Source organism: Sinohyriopsis cumingii, chromosome 17 (genome assembly GCF_028554795.1).
Source record: "Sinohyriopsis cumingii isolate HCF-2022 chromosome 17, ASM2855479v2, whole genome shotgun sequence".
In the NCBI taxonomy this organism is placed as follows: domain Eukaryota; kingdom Metazoa; phylum Mollusca; class Bivalvia; order Unionida; family Unionidae; genus Sinohyriopsis; species Sinohyriopsis cumingii.
This window is the reverse complement of record NC_142977.1, coordinates 19,239,935-19,267,408: the sequence shown is the minus strand read 5'-3', so window position 1 is coordinate 19,267,408 and position 27,474 is coordinate 19,239,935. Positions and strand designations below refer to the sequence as shown.

Here is a 27,474-nt window from a genome sequence, read left to right as displayed (position 1 = left end):
ACAAGTTGGGAGTTAAAATCAGACAATTGGACTAGATGGTTTGGACTTAATGCTCGTCGATAAAAGAAAACATTCGAACGGTTAACCTTTGCGTAATTGCACATCTTACCTTTTTTATTGTTGGTGCTTGTTATGCTTCATTAACAAATGTACGGCTATTTTCGGACTGGGAATGGTTTATCTAATAGTTCGAGCATTTGCTGTCCGACCCTGCTGCATTACTTAACAAATAAATTATGTTTAATCTAAATCAAACTAAATGAAACATGAAAGAAAAAACCCACAACAAAGTGTAATGTTGAAACTATAAAGGAAATAAATCTTGATTGGCCAACTAAAATACATCATCAAAGCAGTCAGCAATTATCCATTTATTTCATTGCTGCTGTATCGTATGACCGCACCGGTGACCTAGTGGGTACAGCGTCCTCTTCGGATGCAGGAGGTTGCGGGTTCGAGCCCCGGACGAGTCATACAAATATTGATATAAATGGTACTAACAACTGCATCGCTAGGCGCTCAGCATTAACAGGTTAGTGTTAGGACTGGTCGGCTATTGTAATGATAAAATGACTGGGTAGGACATAATGATACTTGTCTGCGGCGTGATGCCCAATGGTAGACATCAATATAAAATGCCACACTGAAGATATCGTAGCGACATGACTGAAATGTTTTAAAGCTACGTTAACAAATACAAATCACGCACACACAAAGGATGGAATCTACTGGGATCGCAAGCCTTTATGGATTATGGCATTTCCTACTAAACGAAAACAACAATAATTGCCACAGATCTCCTCTTGGAAGTGTTCAGCGGCAACAATTAATGTTGACATTGTTATCGCCTAACTTAGCTTCGCATTCGACCTAATGATATAGCGTCACATAAATACATAAATACATTTTACGCATAGTCTATAGAGGATCTTATGGCAGTGTTGAAATCAGTGCACCCCTAGAAAGAGGCTGATAAAACTTAACTTATGTCTACACGGTTCGTTAATCTCCTTTGTAACGTATTCGTTTAAGTACGGCAGTGGCTTTGATAAGCACGACCCGACTTTGCGTCGACTGCATGCTTTGTTTGTCGTGTACTTGCGTTAACGCTGGGAAACCTAGCTGTCACTCTGGACTGAACAAATGTATAGGTAAGTGATTCAGTACTACTAAAAAGTTCCTTTCAAAACTTATTTCACAACTCGATACGTTTAAAAAAAAAACGTTGTTCGTCATTGTATAGTTGAGGATTGTCTAGAGGGGCTCACGAACACAGGGGCTCGTCACAAATAAACTTAGGACTTCCCAATGAATCGAGGGCTGGGTGTCTAACCTATAATAATATAACACAAGAGAAGACACTAATTTGCACGCCTCGATAGTTCCAACCCTGCTAGTGTATCCTAATTTCGTCTGCTAATTTCCCACTTCAGACAGTCATGGCAAAAAATAATGTAGTTTTCAAAACAGGTCGACACACTTTGTTCAGTTTGTGACATATTGATGAAATACTACAATTGTTTGACAATTCTGACACCTGGACAAGCACAGACAAGGAAGTGCCGTACATAGTTGGTTAATTTGGATGAGTAAACCCTACCTTGGAAAAGCGAAACACATGGCAACAGTTTAGAACAATATTTAATTATGCTGAATAAATAAAACTTTGCGCAAGTTTGCACATATACTTGACCGCTCCGGTGGTCTAGTGGTTAGAGCGTCCGCCTCGGATACGGGAGGTCATGGGTTTGATCCCTGGATGAGTCATACCAAAGACTTATAAAAATGGTACTAACAGCTTCCTCGCTTGATGCTCAGCATTAAGAGGTTAGTCCTAGGACTGGTCGGTTTGGTGTCAGGATAATGTGATTGGGTGGGATATCATGCTATATGTTTGTGACATGATGCCCCAGTGCTAGACATCACTATAAACTGCCACACTGCAGACATCGTAGCGATATGACTGAAAAATTGTTAAAACTACGTCAAAAATCCAAATCACACATACAAACACACACACGTACTTTATCATGTTGTTCAATATGAATATGTTAGAAGTATTTCGAATCATTAGGGAATGGGAAACTACATTTGTTTTGATAACTCGAGCGCTACCAACTGTTGTCCTTACTTAATCCACAATGATTCCACGCTAAACTACCACCAACTGTTGTCCTTGCCTAATCCACAATGGTTCCACGCCAAACTACCACCAACTGTTGTCCATGCCTAATCCACAATGGTTCCACGCTAAAATACCACCAACTCTTGTCCTTGTCTAATCCGCAATGGTTCCACGCTAAACTACCACCAACTCTTGTCCTTGCCATATCCACAATGGTTCCACGCTAAACTACCACCAACTGTTGTCCTTGCCTAACCCACAATGGTTCCACGCCAAACTACCACCAACTGTTGTCCATGCCTAATCCACAACGGTTCCACGCTAAAATACCACCAACTCTTGTCCTTGTCTAATCCACAATGGTTCCACGCTAAAATACCACCAACTCTTGTCCTTGTCTAATCCGCAATGGTTCCACGCTAAACTACCACCAACTCTTGTCCTTGCCTAATCCACAATGGTTCCACGCTAAACTACCACCAACTCTTGTCCTTGCCTAATCCACAATGGTTCCACGCTAAACTACCACCAGCTGTTGTCCTTGCCTAATCCACAATGGTTCCACGCTAAACTACCACCAACTGTTTGGTTCTGCTTCAGCATAGTAATTCTGAAACTAGGGTTGGCCAAAGAGTGTCAATAGAAATTGTTATATAAAACATATTCGGGACGTCCATTAATTATGTCAACAATTTTTAGACAATTTATTTACCCCCCTCCCTTGTCAACAACTGTCAAACTTTCAGTGACCCCCCTTATAAAATTTTACCCACCCACCCACCCCACACACACAAACTAACACTATTTTGTACGGCCGGCTTTTATGCTAAAAATAGAATTATGGAAAGTAAAAGGTCTACAAATAAATTTTAATACATTCTTTTTACTTGTTTAACAGATTTAATATTGACTATAACAATTTTACAGCACATGCAAAGGAGGGTGGAGGCATTTGTCTGAAATGAACAAGAGTATGTTATCAAAGTGTACAATATTTGTTAGGCATTAAGCTTACTGAATGTGGTTGAAGAAGTTGTATGCTTGTGTAGGTTACATAATTTATTTGATGTATTATGTTAAAGATGACTGTATAATAGTCAAGCTCTAAAGTTCCCTAGGCTCAGTTATCCATCCTTGGAGGGATAGCTCATGGACTTCAATATATATAGCATCTATACATATAACATAGATGCTATTTAATAGAAGTCCATGGATAGCTATACTATTTATATGTCTATGGCTTAGTACAGTCTTTGAATTTAGTAACAGCTTCCCTTAAAAATCTGTCTACAGTCTACAATCTACATCGAATAAAAACAAAATATGATGATGCAAGACTATAATTTCTTTGGCAAGAGCTCAACCGGTTTAGGATTAAAACTGGTGGGCTGTTGACGGGCGAGCGAGTGTGTGCCATACCAACGCACCGACGAATCTCCTACTTTTTGATTTATTTAATTTATTGTAAAAAAAAACATTGTTGACGTCAATTTATCTTGAACCCCACCCCCCACATGTCAACAATTGTCAAACTTCTTCAAACCCCCTCCCCCCATTTTGTTGACATAATTAATGGACGACCCCATTTTCGCAAAAGGCCATATAATTCCACGGTTGGTACATTGTAATAACTATCATAGAACTTGATGAGGTACCTTTGAACCTTTTGAGGTTTTACTGTTTATGAAAGAAATCTAGATCATAGATTTTAAGGACTGCATATTATTTTCTTATTTGCTTCATTATATTTATAATTTACCGAGTCTAGTCACTTTACAATGTATGTGTTATCTTGTAGTTACACACACACACACACACACACACACACACACACACATATATGGTATTTATGCTGTTCTCCATGCTTACATTTATTTGTAAACACTTCCTAATTTGTAACTTACACCCATTATTGTGATGATGTGCCGATAAGCACTAATACGCTCAAAATAAAAAAAAAATAATGAAATAGAGCACACTTTATTACATACTGAATAATATACCAAAAAAAGCTAGGAAATTTTAACCTTATTCAACGTCATCCTCCTGCTGTGCTATGGGATTGTACATGCGATGGATAGAACAATGAACGGATGAATATCATATGTTCTGAGTAGATATAGCATTAAGCTTACAAGTATGTGACCATGGCGAATATAAATGCTTATATTTAATATATATTATTGTCGTGAGATTGTGCTTTCAAAAAACGTTACATCTAATATTTCGATTTAAGGATAATTCTGCTATCTTTTAATACTTTTATTACAGAAACGTTGCATGGAAGAAGGAGCATGAAGACTCTATACAATTATTACAAGATTTAATTTTAGTTACACGCACGCACGCACGCACGCACGCACACACACGCACACACACATAAAGATTATATATATATAATCTTTATTCATTATACGTTGCATACTGGACATGTGGCTTTTTGACATTTTTAATTAGCAGTGTTTGAATTTTAACTCTATCGTGCTCGTGAAAGGCAAGTTAATTGTTGAAAATGCGAGTTAAAGTTTACACTTTTTCCAGTTATATATAGCAAATAATTATTATAAAATTATAAATCATTAAAATTCAGGAAAATAGATGTGCATATTTCTGGAGTGTAAAATGAGTCATGCCCTGGTATTGTTTCAGCATCTAGCCTAGCCCTTAACAGGATATATATATATATATATATATATATATATATATATATATATATATATATATATATATATATACTGTTTTCTTTCTTACGCAATCATTGTATGCACTAGTACAGAAATATATGTCAGATGTTATCTTTTTACAAGCGAAATCTACAGCGAAGTTCGGTAAGAGCGTCAGGAAACTACCTCCCTGTATATGCTCTCCGTCGCTAAAGATAACACAATCCCAATAATTGCTACCGTAGCTAGTTCAAATTTCCACGACTGTAGTCTCTGACATGAAATCTGTAATTACATAAATTTAGAACGATGATGTGTTATGGTAGCGAATATTGAAAGGCAAATTTTATTTTGAAGAAAGTCCCCCATATTTTGAAGTTTATATATTATACAATACATAACATTAATTTTAAGGACTCAAAACGCAATAAACAAAACATTTTTATGAGCGTAGAAGAGCATGAACGTTCATTGTATTTGATATTGTATACCCGCCGCAAGAAACACAGTCGTACCAGATAATTTAATTAAACCAAAACTAAGACATATATTTTAATTACGTGCAGTTATTGGGTATGCTGTAGATGTACAACTGTTACTTTCTATGCATGCTCTGAACTGTATTTTTCCGAGAGGCTGAGGGGGCAGGGTCCAGTTTTTATGTACAAATTTAATGCCGCAATCAGGGACCTAGTATAAAAAATCATAAAAAATCAAATACACAAATGAGGTCACAAAGGTCCATATTTTTAGATACCTATATGAAAACAAAGCATACGAATAGTATTCACTTGACCAGAGACGTCAATGGCAGTTCACAGCAGAAGAGGTTTATGCACCCCAACCCCTATTTTATACCTGCATTTTTCACATCCAAATGCCATTTTTGACAGCATGTGGTGCTCACAGTGCAAAAGCAAGCCCTTTCACTGGATGAAAATTATGAAAATCATTGTCTACTAAATAGTTTGATGCAATTCAGAATAGTTGTCATCCAAGCCGTTTTTGAGATACTCTAGTTGCCTTGAACCCACGTATCTACTGCTATGGGAGGTTAACTCTTCTTCCTAGCCAACTATTGGTATTTCACTATCAACATACTGCAGAGCAACTAAGGAAGGTGTACATGCCTGACATCAATTTCAAGAACAATACAAGCCCAAAACACCTAGTTCACAAATATATCCATATCTATAAATACTAAACAATGATAGCTGAAAAAGTCACACCATAGCCTTAAGTTAAGAAATTTGCCAGGGGCCAATTTACGAAACTTGACCCTGCCACCTTAAGGATTTGGCTAAAAATGGTTTATGTCAAAAGCTGTGTACATATCACATATTTAGACATGATCTAGTACAATGGTATAAAGGAAAACTTTTTGTGTACAAAACTAAAAATGGTATTATGCTTTTGAAAAAGTTACCTCTTTGCGGCAAAAAGCACTGCATTATTTACATTGTGAATTATGACTGACTGCATTTCTTGAAAGATTTCAAATTGTTTGCAACCTACAATGCTTTTAGTCTTTGTTTACCACCATAGCATCAGTACAAAATCAAAATTCCTTTACAATGTTTCATGAATGTCAAGAAGAGATCTGGAAGTTCTAAATTTTAGGAGGGAATGACAGAAATGCTATGTTAGGTGTCAGTGACAGAAGTGAAAAGTTTCTATAAACTCTTCTAGCAAACTTAAAGAAATCACACATTTAAGTAAATCATGTGCTTTAGAAGTACTCTTAGACTGATATAAAAGAAGTTGTTCCTAACTTTTCATTATCATTCTGGAGATGCTAATAGCAGCATCAGTGTTGTGTCAGTGTGTGTTGTGGGCGGGGTGGGGTGGGGGGGGGGTAATCGCAACACAAGTCTAGCTAGTCTGGAGAAGACAAAGTTTAATCAATTAACATTAGACAATGCTGGAATATTGATATACTGATGTGTGGGACCCTAAAACTTACAAAGTGACATATCAAATAAATTCATTGATACATAGCCAATGAAATTGACCATACATATACAAATTACTCAATACAATTTAACAGAGAAATTTCTTCTCAGACACCAATTTACTTACAACTGACTTTAATGTTTTCTGGAGATTACAAAATCATAGTAAATAATAAGATAAGGTATAGAACAAATATTTAAAGTGGAAAATCCAGTTTAAGGTAAAAAGCCTATCACCGGCTTGGCTTTTGATAAGCACGTACCATAAAACAACTCCTTCAGAAGCTAAATCTGTCCGTCAAAGTCACTCTCTTGTGCACTTAAATCAGAATGAGTATCTGGATGAGATTGAAGCTATTGTTTCTTTCAGCATGACTAACCGATTAATCCTAATCTCCTACCATGCAAACTGAGACCTGCAAAAAGAAAAGAAACCAGTGATATTGATGTACTTTTAACATTCAGTGAAAACATAAGACTTTCAGAGGAGAAACTGTATGTGTATTGTCAAATGCATGAAGCTGCCACTTAATTTTAAGCTTTTCCCCCTTTGTTAACTGAACTTAGAAATTTCAAGATATATACATAACACTGAAACATTTTCTATGATCACCCAAGTGTGAGATATGAATCTCTTATGTCAACTTCAGAGTGGGGTCATGAAGGTAGAAACTATGTCGGTGTGCTAAAACTTTCATTCTTTTCACCAAAATATAGCAAGTAATATGCCATATGCATCATTATTTCTAAGACCGTTCAACTGGTGACATTCAATATTCACAACAGTATGTTTATGTATGATTCCTCTGAATTCTATCTGCTCCTGTGGAGTTAAATTGCTTTAAAGAATACATGTTGACATGCTATCCAATTGTTTAGGTCTGTCTGTACTGAAATGTGAATATTATTCATAAAAATAAGGGTGCAAAACCTTGACAGCTACAGAAAATGCAAGACAATACATTATGGTTACCATTTTGTTCCCATATTTAGTAAGTTAAGTCCAAAATATGCTACTTTGTCATGATGTAAACAGTTCTCACATGGAGGTACAAAACACAGTTACCTCCCTCTCCAAAGAGCATTACATACAACACTAAGTGATATATGTAAAAAGGAAGGAGATATAATAAAGTTAATGCATACAAATTATTTAAATAAACACAAAGAAACAAAAAAGTATAATAGATGTGGCTGACTGCACCATCAAAAAATTATCAATTTTCCTTAAGGGGGCAGGGTCCAGTTTTTATGTACAAATTTAATGCCGCAATCAGGGACCTAGTATAAAAAATCATAAAAAATCAAATACACAAAGGAGGTCAAAAAGGTCCATATTTTTAGATACCTATATGAAAACAAAGCATACGAATAGTATTCACTTGACCAGAGAAGTCAATGGCAGTTCACAGCAGAAGAGGTTTATGCACCCCAACCCCTATTTTATACCTGCATTTTTCACATCCAAATGCCATTTTTGACAGCATGTGGTGCTCACAGTGCAAATGCAAGCCCTTTCCCTGGATGAAAATTTTGAAAAACATTGTCTACTAAATAGTTTGATGCAATTCAGAATAGTTGTCATCCAAGCCGTTTTTGAGATACTCTAGTTGCCTTGAACCCACGTGTCTACTGCTATGGGAGGCTAGCTCTTCTTCCTTTGTTTTTTTTTTTTTTTTTTTTTTTTGGAGGGTTCTCTCTCCTTTTTGATCTTCACAGACCAGTTAGGGAGGCCCTCCTGCCCTACATGTTATGATTGGTATTCTGTATGTTTAGCTATTGTGTTATTGCTTTTTTTAAAGTGTAATTTTTTAAAAACTTTTTTTTTTTTTTTTTTTTTTTTTTTTTTTTTTTTTTTTTTTTTTTTTTTTAAATTCCATACTTTCTTTCAATGTATTCATCGTAGCTGAACATAGGTTTTTCTTCTGTCTCTTTTTGACTTTTTCTCCTTTCTTGTCTTTTCATTTTTGTCTTATTTCGAAGTGCTTTCCTTAAATCTAGGCTTGTTTCCATTGTTTGTAGCAATTCTGGATCTTCATTTGAATTTTGCTGCGGTATCCTGTTTGTTTGGGGTGTTTCTAATAATCTAGGTGTTTGTGTTTTCTGAATCTGTTGTAATTTGAAAGCTGTAACTTCTGAGTCATTTTCTTGTAATGATGGCTGTATTGGTATCACTTCTTTTTCTTGTAGACTTCGTTTTGTTTGTTTTGGGTGTAGTTTGCTTTCTAGTTGTTGCCCAGGTTCAATATCTTGTTGGATTAGCTTGTTATTTTCTTGTTGACTTTCTTGTATTTGCATTTGTATTTGATGTTGTTGTTGTTTACATCCCTGTGATTCGTTTTCTGGAGGCTGATCTGTTGGTGTTGTTGTCGTTGTTGTTGACCCTTGCAGTTCTAAGTTTTCTGGTTGCTGTTGTGGTTTTATTTTCTTTTGTTGTTCTTCTTGTCTATTTTCCATCACCTGTTGTTGCTTTGTTTGTTGTTGTTGCTGTTGTTGTTGCCCTTGTTGTTCATTTCCTCTTGACTGTTTGGGTTGCTGCAGTTGGACTTTTAGCCCTTTTTTATTGTTTTCAATTTCTTTCTGTAGTATAGTTTCTCTCTCTTGTTGTTGTTGTTGTTGTATTTGTTCTATCCTTTGCTTTTCTCCTACTTGTTTCTGTATTTCCTGTTCTTGTTTTTGTTTTTGTTGTCCTTGTTCTTGTAACTGCTGTTGTTGTTGTTGTTGCTGCTGCTCATCTCTTTGTTGTTGTATTTGTTCTATCTTTTCTGCTGCTTGTTTCGGTATTTCTTGTTCTTGTATTTGTTTTCCCTGTTCTTGTAACTGCTGCTGTTGTTGTTGCTGCTGCTCATCTTGTGTATTTTGTTGTTGTTGTTGTTGTGGCTGCATATTTCCTATTTGTCTGCTGATTGTTTTTGTAGATGTCATTGTTGGTCCTATATTTTCCGAGTTCTGGGGACATTTGAATGGTGTGTGACCTGTATTCCCACATCTATTGCATGTTCTGTCAAAAATGCATCCTTTGTACCACGTCTTTGCTAAGAATCCGAATATGTAAAAGGCTCTCTTTACTTTCTTCAAGTTACTGCTTTCTATTTCTAATATCCGTGTTCCATCTAAAATCGATGTTGTTTCTATTGTTCTATTCCTTGCTGAGATAACCAGGATATTGAATTTTTCCTCAAAGCGCTTAACTATTTCTTCTATTGGAATTTCCAGCGGGATGTCTGTAACATGTAATTCTCCTGATCGTTTTTTTATCTCTCTTAGCAATGGTTCTGGTTCCTTTATTGTCACTCTTTCTTTCCCAATATGTATTTCCCCATATGGTAAGATTGGTTTTTTCCCTTTTGGTCTTATTATGTAGCCTTTGTATCCATTAGGGTTTATGGAGTATACTCTCTCCATACATTCTGGATGGGCTATTTTCATGGCTATCATTACTGTGGTTAGACAAGGTATGTTTTCCCTTTGTATGTGCCTCATGTCTATTTCTTGCGTTCCTTCCCTGTATTTACATTGTAGGTAGCTTTTGTCATGCATCACTATTCTTTCCAGCTTGAAGAATTTCTCCAGGTATTTGATTTCTTTTCTCGTCGCCATATTGCCTCGTGTTTCTCGCATTCTGTTTTCGATGTCACGTTTTTCCATGTTGTTTTCCATTTGTTTGTTGATTATTTTCTTTTGGATTAATTAATTTGTGTAATATGATTCTTCTTACTCTTTTTGAGCTTCGGAGTCCGTAGTGGACAGTTCAGATAGTCCTGTGGGGGAATCCAGTGCTTCTAAACTGTGGTTTGCTTTGTACGCGCCATTGCTATAACTGACTGTACTTCTCAACAAGGAGTGTAAGGTTAACTCTTCTTCCTAGCCAACTATTGGTATTTCACTATCAACATACTGCAGAGCAACTATGGAAGGTGTACATGCCTGACATCAATTTCAAGAACAATACAAGCCCAAAACACCTAGTTCACAAATATATCCATATCTATAAATACTAAACAATGATAGCTGAAAAAGTCACACCATAGCCTTAAGTTAAGAAATTTGCCAGGGGCCAATTTACGAAACTGGACCCTGCCACCTGATGGCTTAGTGTTGACTTGACCGAAAAGCATGACACGTGACCGGAAGACATCAAAGACGGGAGTCGTTCATGTCGTTCATGCTTTATCTAAACGTTACTATTAGCCGAAAACGAGCAAAGGTATGTACAGTAATGCTCATAAAGAACATTTAAATTATTTATTTCTAAATGGGTCAACAAGAATAAAGGTTTTAGCTGATGATTGATTGATTGTTGATGTAGTGTGAGGCGAGATGGCTAACACAAATACTAACGTCCTTCTGTTTTTCGTAGGAAGCTTTTGGGGACAGAACTACCGGGAGAGATAGGATATAACAAAGCATTAGACCGAGAACAAGCCTAGTTGCGGGAGAAAAAGAGAGAGAGAGAAGGAGGAGGAGAAAATGAGACAACAGAGGATAGGAAGAATCGGAGTACGGGGAACACCAGAAGGAGGAAAGGAATTGGCGGCGTAAAGACAGATGAGTAGAAACCAAGTACAGGGGAAAGCCATCTCACACTATAATCACGTGATGAAATAGGTTGTCACATGGTCGAGAGGAAGAAGATTGGTTGAGAAATTAATATCGTTTAATTTGTATTAAATTGTTATTCTTTGAATTTCACCTCTGTGTTCTCAATAATTTAATTGTCGGTATTGCAGACTGGGGGCTCGGAGCTGTATCTCTCTCTATCACTAATTTCACTTCCTACAAAAACGAGCCAGGGTGGGAATTCCATAGTAGTTCAAATAAATATTGGGAACATCCCACCCCAACGCATAGCAGTGGGTCACATAGAACTTCACAATATATATATATATATATATATATATATATATATATATATATATATATATATATATATATGACACCGTTTGCTTTTCAAATAATGGAAAACATCCTTGCCTTTTTCATTATCTTCAAGTCCCAAATAGCTGTCGCATACTAAGTTTCAATATTTAGGCTGCTTACTTTCAGTCTGAAACTGTATATTACTCAGATATGAAATGCGCCATGTTCCTTGACAACAGAGAAAGGGCTGATATATATATATATATATATATATATATATATATATACTTATTTTAAACCACATATAGATTTAGCAAATATCGGCGATTTTATATATGCTAGGTAAAAGTTCACCTGGAACTCTCTCTAGAATTGAACAGTTAAAGAATTAGAGTATTCAAGCATAAATACAATTATTTGTAACTAATTTTGTAAATAACCATGTTTATAGTACTATCATAGTCGCGAAATAAAACAAGTAGAGGAAAATAAACAAAGAAAACAAACAACTACAGATAGAGGTACACTGTAGCCTAAGTACATCCTTCCAAGACAGACGACAAGTACTCTTTATTGGGCCTAACATAATTATTAAAATAAATAAATAAGATTCTTCTACCGGCATTAAGACCAAAATATATAATAATGGCAAGAAAATATACAATTGTAAATGTATATATTCTCATTATTTTCAATTGATATTTAGTATTTATAATATAACATTGAGTATCATAACATACAGCGTGCGCTTTAAAAGTAAAATGGCCATGAATAAAAATATCTCTGAAGTTATGCCATTCATTGCACGTGCAAGCAATCGCTGTTTTCCGTATTATAAGATTTTTTTGTCTTCTCTATCTTTAAAATTCTTTTCAGATACATAGAACTTTATACATATCATATCATATAAAGTGCGCCATCTTCAGTATGAAAAAGTCACAAAGGCACAGGATATCATGACTTACCTTCAGTTCATAGATTAACACCTTTACGGGTCATTGATGCATTTAATGGGAATCGGAGCCTATATAGAAGACGCGAGTCTTCATTACTATTTGTGGCTTTTGTTTCAAATTATTGATCATAGAGAATATGTACAGATTAATAGATTAGTATACTAAGATCTGTCTTACTGACGGGGCTATATCCTGAATCATTACAAATCACACGATGCCCTGTCAGTCAGTGAAAATGCATCTCATTGGAATTGGATGCCATTAATTGATTATGTACTGATTTGAGTTTCCTTTTCATTCTAGTTTCCATTGCTAGATTCGAAAGCTTAATCTTGGCTTGGAGGTAGGTAAGGTAATTTATGAAGTTCGGAAGGAAGCCTGACATTGTTTTCAGAAGCAAACGTGGCACAAGGCAAGACATACTGACTTTGCCACAAATCTGATCCTACCGCGAAGCAACTTTGCTTACACTTTAATAAAGGACAACTCTGACTAATGGTTTGAAGACAAGTCCGAAGAATGTTTTAAGAGAATTTGGATCATTTGTTTTCAGACCACCCAGACCAATATAATGATGTCTCAGTCCCGATTAAATGAAGCAAGATGAATTGTAATGGGCATTCTGCATGCTGTAACGACATTTTGGTACTTTTGAATGACATGATCCTTTGTGGTATTTTAACTTGGCGAAGATTACCTCTACAAACCTAGAGTAGCATCTATTTCTTTTGTCTAAATTTGGCTCACCGTAAGGTCAAGTGAAATTAAGATTTGGTCTTTCTTCCGTTCATAATTGCTATTGACAACTTTGCACAAAGCACTCAACAGAACTGGACCAGATTTAATACTGGCATGAAGAATTTTCTGATTTATTCAAATGATGGCGGTTTACTATGAAATATGGCTGTCTTGACTAAAATTTTAAAAACATTTTAACATTTTCGAAAGTTGACCAAGGAAGTTCAATTAAATTTGACCTAGTGGTATGATTCCTTTATCAAATATGACTGACTTTTTGAAAATAGATAAACATTTGACAACTTCTGAACAATTGATCAACGTATAGATCTGTGGTAGCTCAGTTTTAAGAACATCGGATATGCAACCTAAGGGTTGTGTGTACCATTTAAATCACTTGCACATCTTTGGCGCCCACCCAAAACTTATAAAAATGTAAATGTCGGTAAATGTTGTACAGGTTTGACAAATATTCATGTCAGCATATATTCTAAATTGCACTTGATTACATCATGATTTTATCGTCATAATAGTTGTGATGGGGGAGTCGTGATTTGGTTCTGTCCATCCGTAAATATATCATGATAAACGCATTAGCATAATTATGCAAACCATCACTTACGTTAGGGTTATGAAGTTTCCCTGACTTTGTTGTATCAATATGCAAATAACCTGATTAAATTACCATGCCATTAGACTTTATATTTTCCACTTTTGAGAATGCTTTTGGGAAATGAAAGTTTTGGACAAAAGCATTGCTAGCAATCACAGTTCACATGGAATGTGTGAAGTTTAATATGTGTCTCTTTATTTATGTGCGGATAACCACATTGTGAGTTTGGCACAAAATGCACATGTTATTTATTTCACACATTTCTTACATTTTGTGACGTTTTATGTCTTTGATTTTGTTAATAAGAAATGTATTATCACAGGTAAACAAACGACCACTTAATGTAGACAAGCGAAATATGGTATGGAATCTTCGATATAAATGTAGATAATATGATTAGATTTTCAGGCAGTTAAAGCTTTTCTTCATTTTAGACCCATGTTAAAATTTAGTTTGTCCTGGGCTTTTCCTTTCAGAAAATCTTTGCATCTTCAATTAGGCAAGTATCACTTACAACAGACAAATTAAAATTGAAGATGATTAGATGGATAGGTAGGTGATATGAATGGAATTTCCTGTCATTACATCAATTTCAGTTCAGATTTTTCTACATGTTAGGACGTTTTGAGTATGATATTTTCTTTCTATAGTGTTGTTAAATCCTTCGCAAAGACAAATCTAGTTGCTTCTTTGTCATTTCAATCTTCCTTATCAAGATTTTCAGCAACACAAAAAGCAACATTAAAATATAAAAATTTCAATAGCATTACTGCAGTAGGACAGAGGCACCTGTGTGCAATATTCTAAGATGACACAAGTCATGTTGCTTTGTAAACCTCTGCAAAAGCAACGTCATTTATTATATGGAAAAAAAGGTATTTATTTCTTGATCACCAGTTAGCTTAAGTTAGATTTTTAAGGCTTAGCATGTTTAGTCTCCTTCGTGATGACCCATATACTGTTAAGGAATAAACAAATGCCGTAATTGGGGTCAGGTTATCTCACAGCTTGGTATTGCTATCCTTCATACAGAATTGAATCAAAAACATGATTGAGAGTTGCCTTCAAAATTTAGACCATTAACAGAGTGCATGTACATTTGTTTAGTTAGGGTTAGGTTCGAGCTGCCACCAAATAGGACTGGTTTTCGTCAACTGCTGTGTTGTCTTTGGTCCGACCTTTTCCAAGTTTACTATGAAAGCTCAAGTGAGTATTTCGTCCTTTACACATAAGTAATTAGTCACATTCTTGTTTCTGAAAAGACGACGTAAACGACACTTTACTACAGACGGACGGAGTAAAATATTTTTAGTAAGTTTTTAGCTAAAGTTTCAGCTAGGCGCTCACAAATCGTTTAAATTCTTTTTCAGGTGGTATAACAGGAAAAAAAGCTATTTGATGCTGGCACAGTTCCGATTCCCAATATAACATTTTGTGCTGCCCCTTGGTTTGAAGAAATTACACTAAGGGACGTTTTCCAAATGAATCTAGAGTTTCTACAAAAATGGACAGATGGAGAAATCAGTCACATAGTCCCTATATTTGAATATATCCTGCAGTTAGATAAATCATGGTAGGTAAATGCATTCACCAAATCACAAACTCCAGAACAAATATTACCATCAAATGTTTTCAAGAAATGCCAATGGAAAAATGTTATTTTGTCATTTTCTAATTTTACCGTATTTATAATCTGTACATAATCATTGATAGGGTCCGTTTGTTCTTTGAAAGACTGGAAATGAACAATATTATAGGTATATGAAACGTATTTGTTTGGTTATTCTGTTTGGCTTTCTGAACTTTTATGATCTCCTGGCTTTATAATTTGTCCACAACCATTTTAAGCACTCTTTGTATTCTGTATATCTTAGAGCTGAAGTTCCTGTATGGCATATTTCGGTCTGTGTCATTTAATCGGACTTCAGAGGAAACATGTTGGTACTTTATTATGAAGTTCCTGTATGGCATATTTCGGTCATTTGCATTTAATCAGACTTCAGAGGAAACATGTTGGTACTTTATTTTCTCCAGTCTACTTAAATCACAGAACTTAAATCATCAAGATTGATAATTCAGTAATAATAGGTCACTGCAGCTTTGAAGTCAATCCAGCAGATCAGGCCTAAAATGTATGCCACCTCAAGGATCCACTGAGAAGTTGCAAACGCACCGAACTGTTTTGTTAGTTTTTTTCTCTTTTGTTCTCATTTACAACGTTTTTGTCAAGCATGTGATCAGGCAAACTGTAGAATAAACCGAATTAGTCCAAGTAGATTGCAGTTTTTAGTTTGCAAAAAGACCTTTACATCACAATTCAATGTACGATTTTTCTGTAAATTACTACACTGACATACATCCAAGGTACTTGTCTTGCATAAGTAGCTTTTGCGGTTCCAATGACTAAAATGCCGTTTGATTTAGAAAATGCTTGCTTTCATTTGAAGGCATTGATGTCAGCGTCCCTTAGATGCGCAACAGGCTTTGACGATCAAGTGACAATTTTGACTGATTAGATTTGTTTCGAGTGAAAAGACTTTATGCCCATACACTTAGTAACATAACGAAGTTAAACCAACAAGGTTTGTAAACCTTAGCAAATAATTTACTTATGAAAGATATTATTTAAAAAGGAATAGTAACATACAGAGTTATGCAAAATAATTTCAAAATTGATATCACAAGTTTAAAACATTATAGGTCTGAATAAATTCAAGGTTCTCGAATGTTCGGTTCAGCCAAAGGTCTCGATGTATCAAAAGAACATTGTGTACAACTCCTTAAATTAAATTAGCAATAGCCCCAGAACAATATTTTAGCACAATAAGCATTGTGTACGACTCCTTAAATTAAATTAGCAATAGCCCAGAACAATATTTTAGTCCAATAAGCATCGTGTACAACTCCTTAAATTAAATTAGCAATAGCCCCAGAACAATATTTTAGTCCAATAAGCATTGTGTACAACTCCTTAAATTAAATTAGCAATAGCCCCAGAACAATATTTTAGTCCAATAAGCATTGTGTACAACTCCTTAAATTAAATTAGCAATAGCCCCAGAACAATATTTTAGTCCAATAAGCATTGTGTACAACTCCTTAAATTAAATTAGCAATAGCCCCAGAACAATATTTTAGTCCAATAAGCATTGTGTAATTCCACTTAATAATCCTAATGATTATTCTCAAATTATATATAAACATTAAACACGTATGTAGACTGATGTTAAAACAAGAAGATATGAAATAAGTCTAATTTAGGATGGAAATAAATTGTCCTGGGATATCTTTTTATATACATGCATGCAGTCATACGACCCAATGTATGCTACTCACTTCATGATATTTTGCAATAGCCCACGTCGTAAAATAAACTGATGATCCAATCCAATAAAGAACGACCCCAAACTAGTGAATACATTTATTATTAATATTTTCGTTAATGACTGCAAAGACCAATTTATAGATTCTATACAACCTACAGGTACTTATAATATATTAAAATAGCAATGTACACAAATTAGCTATATAATATCTATAGTATAGCAGATATTTACAATTTAGTCATAAAGTAGTATTACACACAATGCAGATACGTTTATGTTCCACACGTTGCATAAAATATACATACGTATAAAACTAGTAACTTCTTGCATGTACAGTAATGGAACTTTGGCTCTGTGTTTTCCTTAAGTAGCACAACTGTTTTCAGCCAGTCTGATCATTATTACATACATGTTATGTACCAGTTAATACAGTCGAAAGTACTTAATCCTTGCCGCAATACTCGGGATGGAGTATAGTCAAAATAATATGATTTATATCTATGATCATGTTTTCTACATAATGTATTAGTAGATCATGTCTTCAGATGAGACACAGAAATAGAGTTTACCTAAGTGGGGATTATGTAGGAAAATATATTTCCGTATTTGTGAGAGAAATGGTTTGGCACAGAACTAATATCATGCTCCGACTTGGAATAGTCTTGTCCTAGTCCCTTGTATATTACCAGTTGGTACATGTATGGAAACAAAATTAAAATATAAACTAAACAACATATCTGACAGTAAAGTAAACGATGTGAAAGTATGCTTCATTTTATGTTTCATATCATATACTTGAGTTTTCCGGACGTTATCTGTTTGAGTTTTACCAGTGATTTTGCTGTTTATCACGAGAACTAACAAAAACATACAAAAACTCAAACTTCAGTTCGTATTTTCCACAGATAACGCACATTAGACGAGGATGCAGTTGTATGTTTAGGTCCTACACAACTGCAGAAAACCTATGTAGATGGATAATGGATGACAAGATATGAACGTGAACAAAACTGGATGAGCTGATTCAGTTTATTCTGCGTTTGTAGTAACTTTCTAAACTCCTAATAAATCATCTAAAGGTGCTTACGTACTTAGCAATGATGTTGTTGTTAATGCCATTATTCAGCGCATGTTAGATTATACATAGCGGCGACTATAACTTGTGGCGAAAGAACCAGGATTAATGCCCAGTAAAAAATACTGACCCACGAGAATCTACTGGCAAGCATTCTCACTTACCTGACCAGAAACTCGATCCCGCCCTTGCATCTATAGGTGAAATGGCAGCCATTGCTCGAGCTGATGGTTTCAGACCACTCTGCCAAACGGGTCCCTTATTTGCAATGTCAAAATGAACATGAATCAATAAAGAAAACAGTGTTAAATACTCATAATTGTTTTTCAAGTCTAAAGTTGAAATGTTGGCAAGTACATTCTCAAAGAAAAGGAATTGAAGAGAAAATATTTTATCAGACATATGGAACATGAACATGTTGCATTAGACTAGATGTTTTGAGGTAACAAAATAAGTGTATGCCAATACTTAAATTCAAAATTGTGCACACAAATATTCAACTTTTCTGCATTGCACTTACCTACATACTACAAAGACTGATTACAAGTGTGCTCTGTCAGGCGATCTATTATGATCACTCGTTAAATGAAATAAATAAGAGATAACAGTTTATAAATAGTTGTGATTGTTTTCAGTTCTTTATTTGAAGTGGGCCCCATATGGTCCTTGTTCTAACGTTCTCTCCTTTACAGGTCTCTCATATCCCACCACTGTTCGCGAGGGTTCTTGTCTAGGGTACAGCCAGCATGGGTATGTGAGATAGCTTGCTAGTAGCTTTCCATGGATCAATGATGCGTCTGGTGGGTCTTGCATGGCCGCCACGTGTAGCCTGTCATGTGCTGAAAAAATGAACTTAAATCCCACATAAACAAAACAAACCTTATCCAAGGAAATCTTAATATAATAAATGGAACTCATCTTTTGTCCCGACATAGGGTTTCTCTGTATTTTCTAGCTCATTCATGATTTAGTTTTCCTTTTTTCAGTTCTCGTCTTTTGTTGCTACCTAATGATTCTTTGTTAGACGATATTTGTCAAAGATCTCGCTGGCTGTGCTTGTCACAGCTGTGTTGAATTTGGTTGGTAGGTCGGTATCTTTCTTGTCCATGGTTATCAGAGTTGCAAATTTACCTCCTATCATTGCTTCGAAGGCCTCTGCGACATTTTCAATTTTTCAAAGTCAAATCTGATTCTTAGTTGATTATTTGTTTTATTATTTTCATGTGGAGGCAAATTGTTGCTAGATGCTATGCGAGGGCCGTACGTGCTGGCCAGCACAATAATGTGGTTGACAGAAACTCCGAGAGCTGGAGTCCTCTTTCATTTGTTTCTGCATTGTAGAAGGGTCCACAAATGCTTTGCCAGTTTTTATGTGAATCAACTCCCACCTTTGCATTCCAGTCTCCTAGCAGCAGAGAGGGTGAACAGACCATAGAATTGCGACAAATAAAATAAAAACAAACAAATAAAATCATCTCGTAGAAAGGTCCAGATTTTTACAAATAAACGTTTCCTTGAGATGTTTTATTTCTGTTGAAACCAACCCCATCAATGAAACCCCAGTTCGAAATAGTAGCTGAAAAAATAAAGTACTCTACATGTTTATTTATTCTTGTTTATGTTTTTGACGACCAACGTTGGTAGGTACCCTCTCTGCTGCTATTAATTTATGTAAATTCAAGTTTGATGAATATTTCTCAACGCGTTCTCGCTGTCGTTTCTCCTCATCTGTTTCATCTTTATTTGTTCTATGTTTCAAGTAATATTCAAGTTCTGATGGTGGTTTTGGATTTATGTTCTTTCTTTTTCTGTAATATATCATCAAACTTCTGTATCGATCTCCACCGCAATTTTTGCAAATCTGATATAATCCTCTAACGCCGTTGTTACATCCAACACAACTTCGTGGACCAGCATGAGGATTTTTCTTTATAAGATAATTATGTACTTTGCAATATTCTCCAAGACATTTTTTATCACATTTGTTAGTGGTTCCTTGACGCAGCCACGCACAGTTGTTCATTATATGAATGATATCTTTTTAATTAAATTTATTAATTTATCCAAATATTTTATCAAGACCCACACGATATCTTGTTCTAGGATCATGTAAATTTATTGTTATAAATCCGTGCGGAGTAGCTTGCGCTCGTGAAAAGAAATTTTTTAATTTAATTATATCCATGTCACCACCACACCAAGTTTGATGAATATTTCTAAGTGTGTGTGTGTCTACGCCATTAAACACAACTAAAATGTTGCAGTTGTCTCTAATCACCTTCAGAATTTGTGTGTATCGTTGAGTAACATAGATCACGTCTGTATTTTTATGTCTACCTCGGGAAAATATTCTGGCTGGATTTGATTGTTTATCTAGCATCACATCGTCGTATACAACTAAATTATTAATAAATCCGTCTAAAACATCTACGGATGGTGCTTCATCAATATCGGTTATAAACTCTAGAAAAATCATTACCTTCATCCAGTAATCATGCGTTTTCATTGAAATCTTTAAGTACATCATAACATCGTTGATCATCAGCGGATGGTGCTACTAAATACAATTTATCCCATTTCAACCATCTCATTATCAGATTAAGTAATAACTGCGTCTTACTCGATCCAGATGGTCCTATGATAATCATTCTGATGGAATTTGGTAACGCAGGGTGGTGTTTAACTGGCTCTCGTTTTCTTGTTGCTGAGAAATCAATTATATCCATATATATTATGTCATGAATTTATATTGCTTACCCTGTATAGTTAAAACTCCAACTACTGATTTAGCTACGGTTACAACAAAAAATAAAAAAAATAGCGTATGGTGGAAAATGTTCTGTATGCGGTAGAAAGAAATTTTCGTTTTTACCTAATAAGCGCGGTGGTGATATTGCTAAAATGATGTCAAACTTTCCAGGTGCTCCATGGGCTAAATACAGCGGAGAAAAACATCTACCAGGATATAATTATTGCGGTCCTGGTACCAGACTTGATATCAGGCTCGATAATCAAGATCAACCAAAACCAGGCGAGGAACCATTAAACGCTATTGATCGAGCATGTCACGCTCATGATGTAGCTTATAAAAGTAAAAATCTACAAGATAGACATATTGCGGATGTGAAATTAATTCACGCGTTAAATTCCATAAAAAAAAAAATATTAGAGAATCATTAGCTAATTGGTTAGTAAGATCCGCGATGAAAGGTAAATTAGCGTTTGGGGCTGGTAATTAATAATGGAATCGATTTATTATTCACCAAGAGGATACTGGAGAGGCAAAGCAGCAATTGGTAAACTTGCTGATGCAGCAGCGGTTAAACATTCTACTGCTAAAACGTGGTTATCCAAACAAGCAATATGGCAAATTTATCTACCACCACCGAAACGAATTCAGTACGCGTATTTCGATGTCAGTGTTCCTAATGAAGTTCATCAAGCTGATATTCTGTTTTTGCCGCATGATACTGTGCGTAGAAAAACATACAAATACGCGTTAACCGTAGTTGATGTTGCAAGTAGATATAAAGAAGCAGAGCCGCTATCAGCGAAAACATCATCTGAAGTAGCCGATGCGTTTGAACGAATTTATCAACGAGGACCATTACGATGGCCACAGCTACTACAGGTTGATCCTGGTAAGGAATTTCTTGGTCCAGTATCATCGCTGATGAAACAACATAATACCAAAATACGACGAGGTCATACTGCAATTCATCGTGATCAGGCAATTGTTGAGCGATTTAATCGAACATTTGCTGAGCGGTTATTTGGATATCAATACGCGAGGGAATTTATTCAGGATAAAAGATCTCGCGAGTGGGTTGCAAGATTACCAAGCGTGATAGCTGCATTAAATAATGAGATTACACGAGCAACCAACATGAAACCCATTAATGCAATTACAAAAAAAAAAATATACCAACACAACGAAAAGATGTTGAAAACAAAAAATATTGGGTGATGTTACAATCAGATATTTATATGAGTCTGGTGAACTTGAAGGTGGTAGCGCGAGAGCGACTGATCCTATTTGGAGTGTTACCACACACAAAATATCCACCGTGACAAGATCCTCAGGTAGACCTGCAATCTACAGATTAGATTCGGCTGCTCCTCAACGTGGATTTACACGTGAACAACTACAAATAATCTCCGCGGATACACAACTACCACCGCGATCACTTAACTTGCACTAGTGCCAGCACCCAAGGTGCTGGCGCCTCTACGTCGATTACACTCAAGACAGGTCAACATGGTATTTTCTCGTGTATGACCGCGGCTATTATCTTTTCTATCTACGGTAAATTGTCTTGAATCATTACTCGAATACGTCCACAGCTTTATACAATTGCAACTTGCGCAATGATTATTCTGCTGCTGTTTTAACTCAATAATAAATTCAACATCAAGATCAAAGTCGCGTTTATTTTTTTATCAGATTGTTTGTATCCGATTAATTTTTTTCTTATTATATCATCATCAATGACGTTAAATTTATTAACGATTTCAGGAATTATAATTCTCCGTAATTGAGATATTTTTCTGACCCTCGATACCGCTAAATAAACTAAATTTGACCACTCGATGCGATCGTCTACAATCCAGACTCGTGTGTCAGAAATAGTTAATCCCTGAGAGGAGTGGATCGTCATGGCGTATCCCAACACCCATGGAGATTTGTCAGCGCGTAATGCATCTTTGACCACACTGATATCAACGGCGACAATGTCATTTAATACGAGATTGTGTTTTCAGTCTGTCCTGGAATATCAACATTAATATTCTGTTTTCGTGTATCTGATGGTCTATAGCACAACGGTATGGGTAATTCTGAGTATTTTTCTTTATGTAGTTGAAATAACTGCTGTTGTAAATCGTCTCTGATTATTTTTCTGCTTGCTACGATCAAATCGGTGGGTCTCCATAAATTTAAAAAATCACTCATTGAGGTCTCTGAGATCACTCCACGTATTATTTCACACTGAATTTTGTTTGATTGTAATCTGATTAATTTTTTAAACTCCTTTAAATTTGCATCGACAGCTCTATGATCATCATCTATTTCTTCGTAATAATCAACGAAATTTTTTAACCAATCATGTGGAGATGGTCCAACAAAAGGCGGCGGTTGACCATGATCGCCACACATTATTATAGCGGTATTTTTCGTCAACAACCAATCAAGAAACGTTTTTAATGTATCCAATGACACCGTACATATCTCATCCCAAATAATTATTTTAGGTATATATTTTTCTCCCATTCGTTCAGCAGTCCATGTATCCCCGCGCCATCGAAAGAAACTATGATACGTGCACGATTGTACTTGCCGCTGTTTCATCTCGCGTGCAAGTCTATGTGTGGGTGTCAGCACGATCATATCTGAATTTATAAAAACATTAATTGCTCGAGTCGTTTTGCCGCATCCACCAGGTCCATTGAGATATACTGTCTTATATCTAGTTATTGGATCACTCAACGATGGCGCTTTCGACATTTCTGATATTTTATTACCCTTACGATAAAAATCTCTCATTGGAACATCTGCTGATTCTGTATAATTGTGTAATAATTCTTTTTTTATTCTCCACGAACCCCATCGTTCATCATTACTTGTAAATTTCATAACAGATTCTAAATATTTACTTGAAATATAAAACGAATCTGTTGCGACTCTGACTGCGGTCTTAGGAAATCTATTAATCATCGATAATAAATTTATGGAAACATAAGCCAACATGGAAGATCTTAGATGAGTATACTGTGGGGAGACGTCATTTATGTAACTAACGATCGTACCCAATTTTGTTCCGTCGGATAAATAAACACTTTCTCGATTTACAAATATATTTCTCGCTGTTGTATCAGCAATTATAAAATCGTACTCGGCATCATCTAGAATTAATCGTGCGTGATGTCTTTTATGATCATATGCACCACCTTGAGTAAATTTACCTATAATTTTTCTACCGAGATCTTTTGCGGTTTTGAGTTTATTCTCGAGAATTTTAGGAATATCATCTTCGGAAACATCAGGATATTTTTCCTTAAACTCGCTAATAACTTCATCGAGATTGATAGAATCTGACATGGGCAACCAAACTTTCGTCTGTGCATGATATGATATAATCGCCTCACTGACCACCAACGATGTCAGTATCGCACAATCTAGCATATATCGTAATAAAACTATAGGTGCCCAACGTTTTTCACAAAAATGTCTACCAAACCAAACATAACAAATCTTGTGAAGATTTTCGTTAAACTCGAATGATTCAATACAGGCGAATCCAGTCAGATCAAAATCAGGTAATGGTCCATTAATTGCCACTCGCGTCATCTCGTTTGTAGGGTGACCAAATCTTTTAAAGTACACAGAACAATCTCCGCATCCTAGAAAACTTCCCGGATAACATGCAACCATATCAACCGAAATAACATCATTGTAATTATATTTTGTATTCCATAATCCGCCATGTCCGTATTCGACGCAACTTGCGCGTACGTCCTCGAGTAAATCAAATCGTGTTGGTTTCCATGAATTTTTTTCTCTAGCAAAATGAGCCGCAACAGATGGAACGGTAAAACAATTAGTTAGTAATTTGTCAGTATTTTCCGCGTGCTTGCACTCTAAAAACGTCTCCGCGAGATTTTTCATCTCGTCATGGAGGGATTCTGCTCGATATATTTCACCATTTGGTCTGACAAACTGATCAAATTCACCTTCCTCATCACTTTTAAATAACCATACTGATACAGGATCGGTTTTACTCATTTCGTTAATAAAATCAAACATACTCATATCTGAGGGGTAAAATCTAACAGTTCGATCACGTGGAAATATTGTTACTGCGCTAGTCCATGCATGCGCATTATGATCAATAATATTTATTGGAGTTCCTTTCGATTTATATTTAGATTCGTACAGTACCTCTCCCGTTATTGTCGCTACGGTTATTGGAAATTTTAATAGTTTTCCTAACTCAGCAACATCTTTTATTGTAGCACCGGTATCCTTAACTGAATCAGACCACGAGTTTATTTTTTCACGCCTTAAATCAGTTAATCCATTTCCACGCATCGCGTTTGTAAAGTGTTCTATTACTCGTTCGGCTACACAATTTAACCTTGAAAATTTCATTGGTGCCAGTTTATCAACGTTGGGATTTTTATTTATCTCATAGATTCCATAAATAACCGCTGTTACAGGATACGCTCGCTCATAATACGGTTTGTCAATGCCCGTCAGTAGACCTGGTCTGGAATTGTTACTTAATATGACAGTTTTATTATTGCCAAGGACAGGATCATATTTGTCACGGATAATCCAACTACCTGTTTCTGTTAATACAATAAATTTTACTCTGAAGAAATATTTTTGATTGCCCTCGTATTCAGAGATGTAGTTAATGATAGTTGCAGCTCGCTTGTCATTCATTGTGGTGTCCTTGACAGTATTGCGTATAATCTTGAACGTTGACCATGTATGAGATGCGCCAACCGTGTAAAATTCTTTCTTGGCGTCGTGAATTTTCGAGATCAAACTTTTATTTTTCGGATCAACCAAATCTCGCACTGGCAAGTCTGGAGATAATCTGTCGAGGTTGAATTTATATTTAACAGGCCTAGTTTGGGATAATCTCTCAAACTCATTCATATAATTAAAACAAATATTTAAATAAAGAAAATTAGATATATACAATGTCTCAATGCAAATGGTTGATGATCGGCTCAGTAAATCGATGCAACAAATCCTCCAGAAAGGAATTTTGTTGGATGCACTCACAAAGCATACGACGAGGAAGTATAGGACCAATACCATGTCTGCGGTGTGGTATTGGAGTGCGAGGAAAAACAGGATTATGTGGAAAGTGCGGTGGAAAACGGTTCAGAGAACTTAAAAGATATTATGACAAAAAAATAATAATGGTGAAAACGCTATAAAATCCGTGGAGGATTATATATCAAGATTTCAGACAAACAATGATTTAGACAAATAATATTATTGTATGTATGGAGCAAAATAAATTTGTCCCACATCCCACAATAACAAACTATGAATCAGATATTAATGGTGTCATCAGACACTGCAGGTTAAAAAAAACAGTTGGTTATATTAATAATCATGGTTATCTAATGTTCACATACGAGGGGGGAAAGAAACATTATCTGTGTCATAGATTCACGTATGAATGTCATAATGGGATGATCAATGACGGTCTTGTTATTGATCATATTGATGGGGATCCTCAAAACAATAATTTATCCAACCTTCGTGTTGTCACGCAAAGCGTGAACTCTGCATGTGGTAATACAGGAAGATGTAAAACAATCGGAAAGAGGGCGGTAAATTCCATAAACACAGAAACTGGCGAAGTAATTATATTTCGTTCGATGCATTCAGCTGCGAAATATTTTGATATTAACCCGCATTCAATACAAAAAGTAGCAGAAAATATATATAAAACCGCTTTCTCGAAAAAATATAAGCAGAAAATTATCTTCCGATATCAATAACTATCATTACCACCTCGAATTAATTTTTTTAATTTATGTCACAGAATTTCCCCCATACACTACTTATTTTTCGACTCATGAAAGGGAGGTAATTTTATGATCCTCGTATATGGTCATAATTATCTACGGTTTATAACTTACAAAAATATGCAGTTCCTGTATTTTTCTGTTCTATTCGTGAAACATTTAGAACAACACAGCACGTAGACAGCATATACATTACATCTAAACTACAGAAAACCGACATTTATATTCCAGCTTACTGAGTGTAGAATCCAGCGTCTAGTATGTATCGATCGTGGCGGGTTAATTTTAGATCTACAGTACAGGGATCCTGCATGTATTTACTCGATTACAGAAATACGTGTATATAGTGTTTGGAATTAAAAATCAGTTGCATTTTCCTTGTTCAGAGCAAAATATATTTGTATACGTATGTGTGATTATGTATTTGTGTGCGTATGTGTGGTTACTTTTTTTTTATCGAGTAATATTAACAACTAAATACTCCCTTGACCATATGTTCATGGATACAGATTTACGAGTGGGAAATCTCGTAATATATATTTCTCCATAGAACAGATATAGAGAGGACTGAAAATCTCGTAATAGTCATAGGAAGGATGAAAAAATCTAGCAGTTA

At 35.5% G+C, this 27,474-nt stretch overlaps 2 protein-coding genes and 1 long non-coding RNA gene across 3 annotated transcripts in view; 1 reads left to right on the top strand and 2 right to left on the bottom strand.

Annotated features, from left to right (window-relative positions):
* Nucleotides 1-7,281, bottom strand: part of LOC149777864 (uncharacterized) — a 224,073-nt gene extending 216,792 nt beyond the window's left edge. Inside the window, exon 1 of the long non-coding RNA XR_016415476.1 lies at nucleotides 7,004-7,281. This is a non-coding gene — a long non-coding RNA (uncharacterized LOC149777864). The remainder of the gene's footprint in view (nucleotides 1-7,003) is intronic.
* A 1,131-nt stretch (nucleotides 7,282-8,412) lies between these two features.
* Nucleotides 8,413-10,594, bottom strand: LOC149777863 (uncharacterized). Its single transcript, XM_089938956.1, has 2 exons — nucleotides 9,551-10,594; nucleotides 8,413-9,502 (listed from the first exon to the last, which is right to left on the bottom strand). The coding sequence occupies exons 1-2, from the start codon at nucleotides 10,398-10,400 to the stop codon at nucleotides 8,610-8,612; spliced, it is 1,743 nt and encodes a 580-aa protein (XP_089795082.1). The 5' UTR covers nucleotides 10,401-10,594; the 3' UTR covers nucleotides 8,413-8,609.
* Nucleotides 10,595-11,885: 1,291 nt separating this feature from the next.
* The window catches only part of LOC149777862 (indolethylamine N-methyltransferase-like), a 57,635-nt gene continuing 42,046 nt past the window's right edge, over nucleotides 11,886-27,474 (top strand). The window contains exons 1-2 of the mRNA XM_089938965.1: nucleotides 11,886-15,113; nucleotides 15,278-15,480. The gene's annotated coding sequence lies outside the window, so the exon portion shown is untranslated. The remainder of the gene's footprint in view (nucleotides 15,114-15,277; nucleotides 15,481-27,474) is intronic.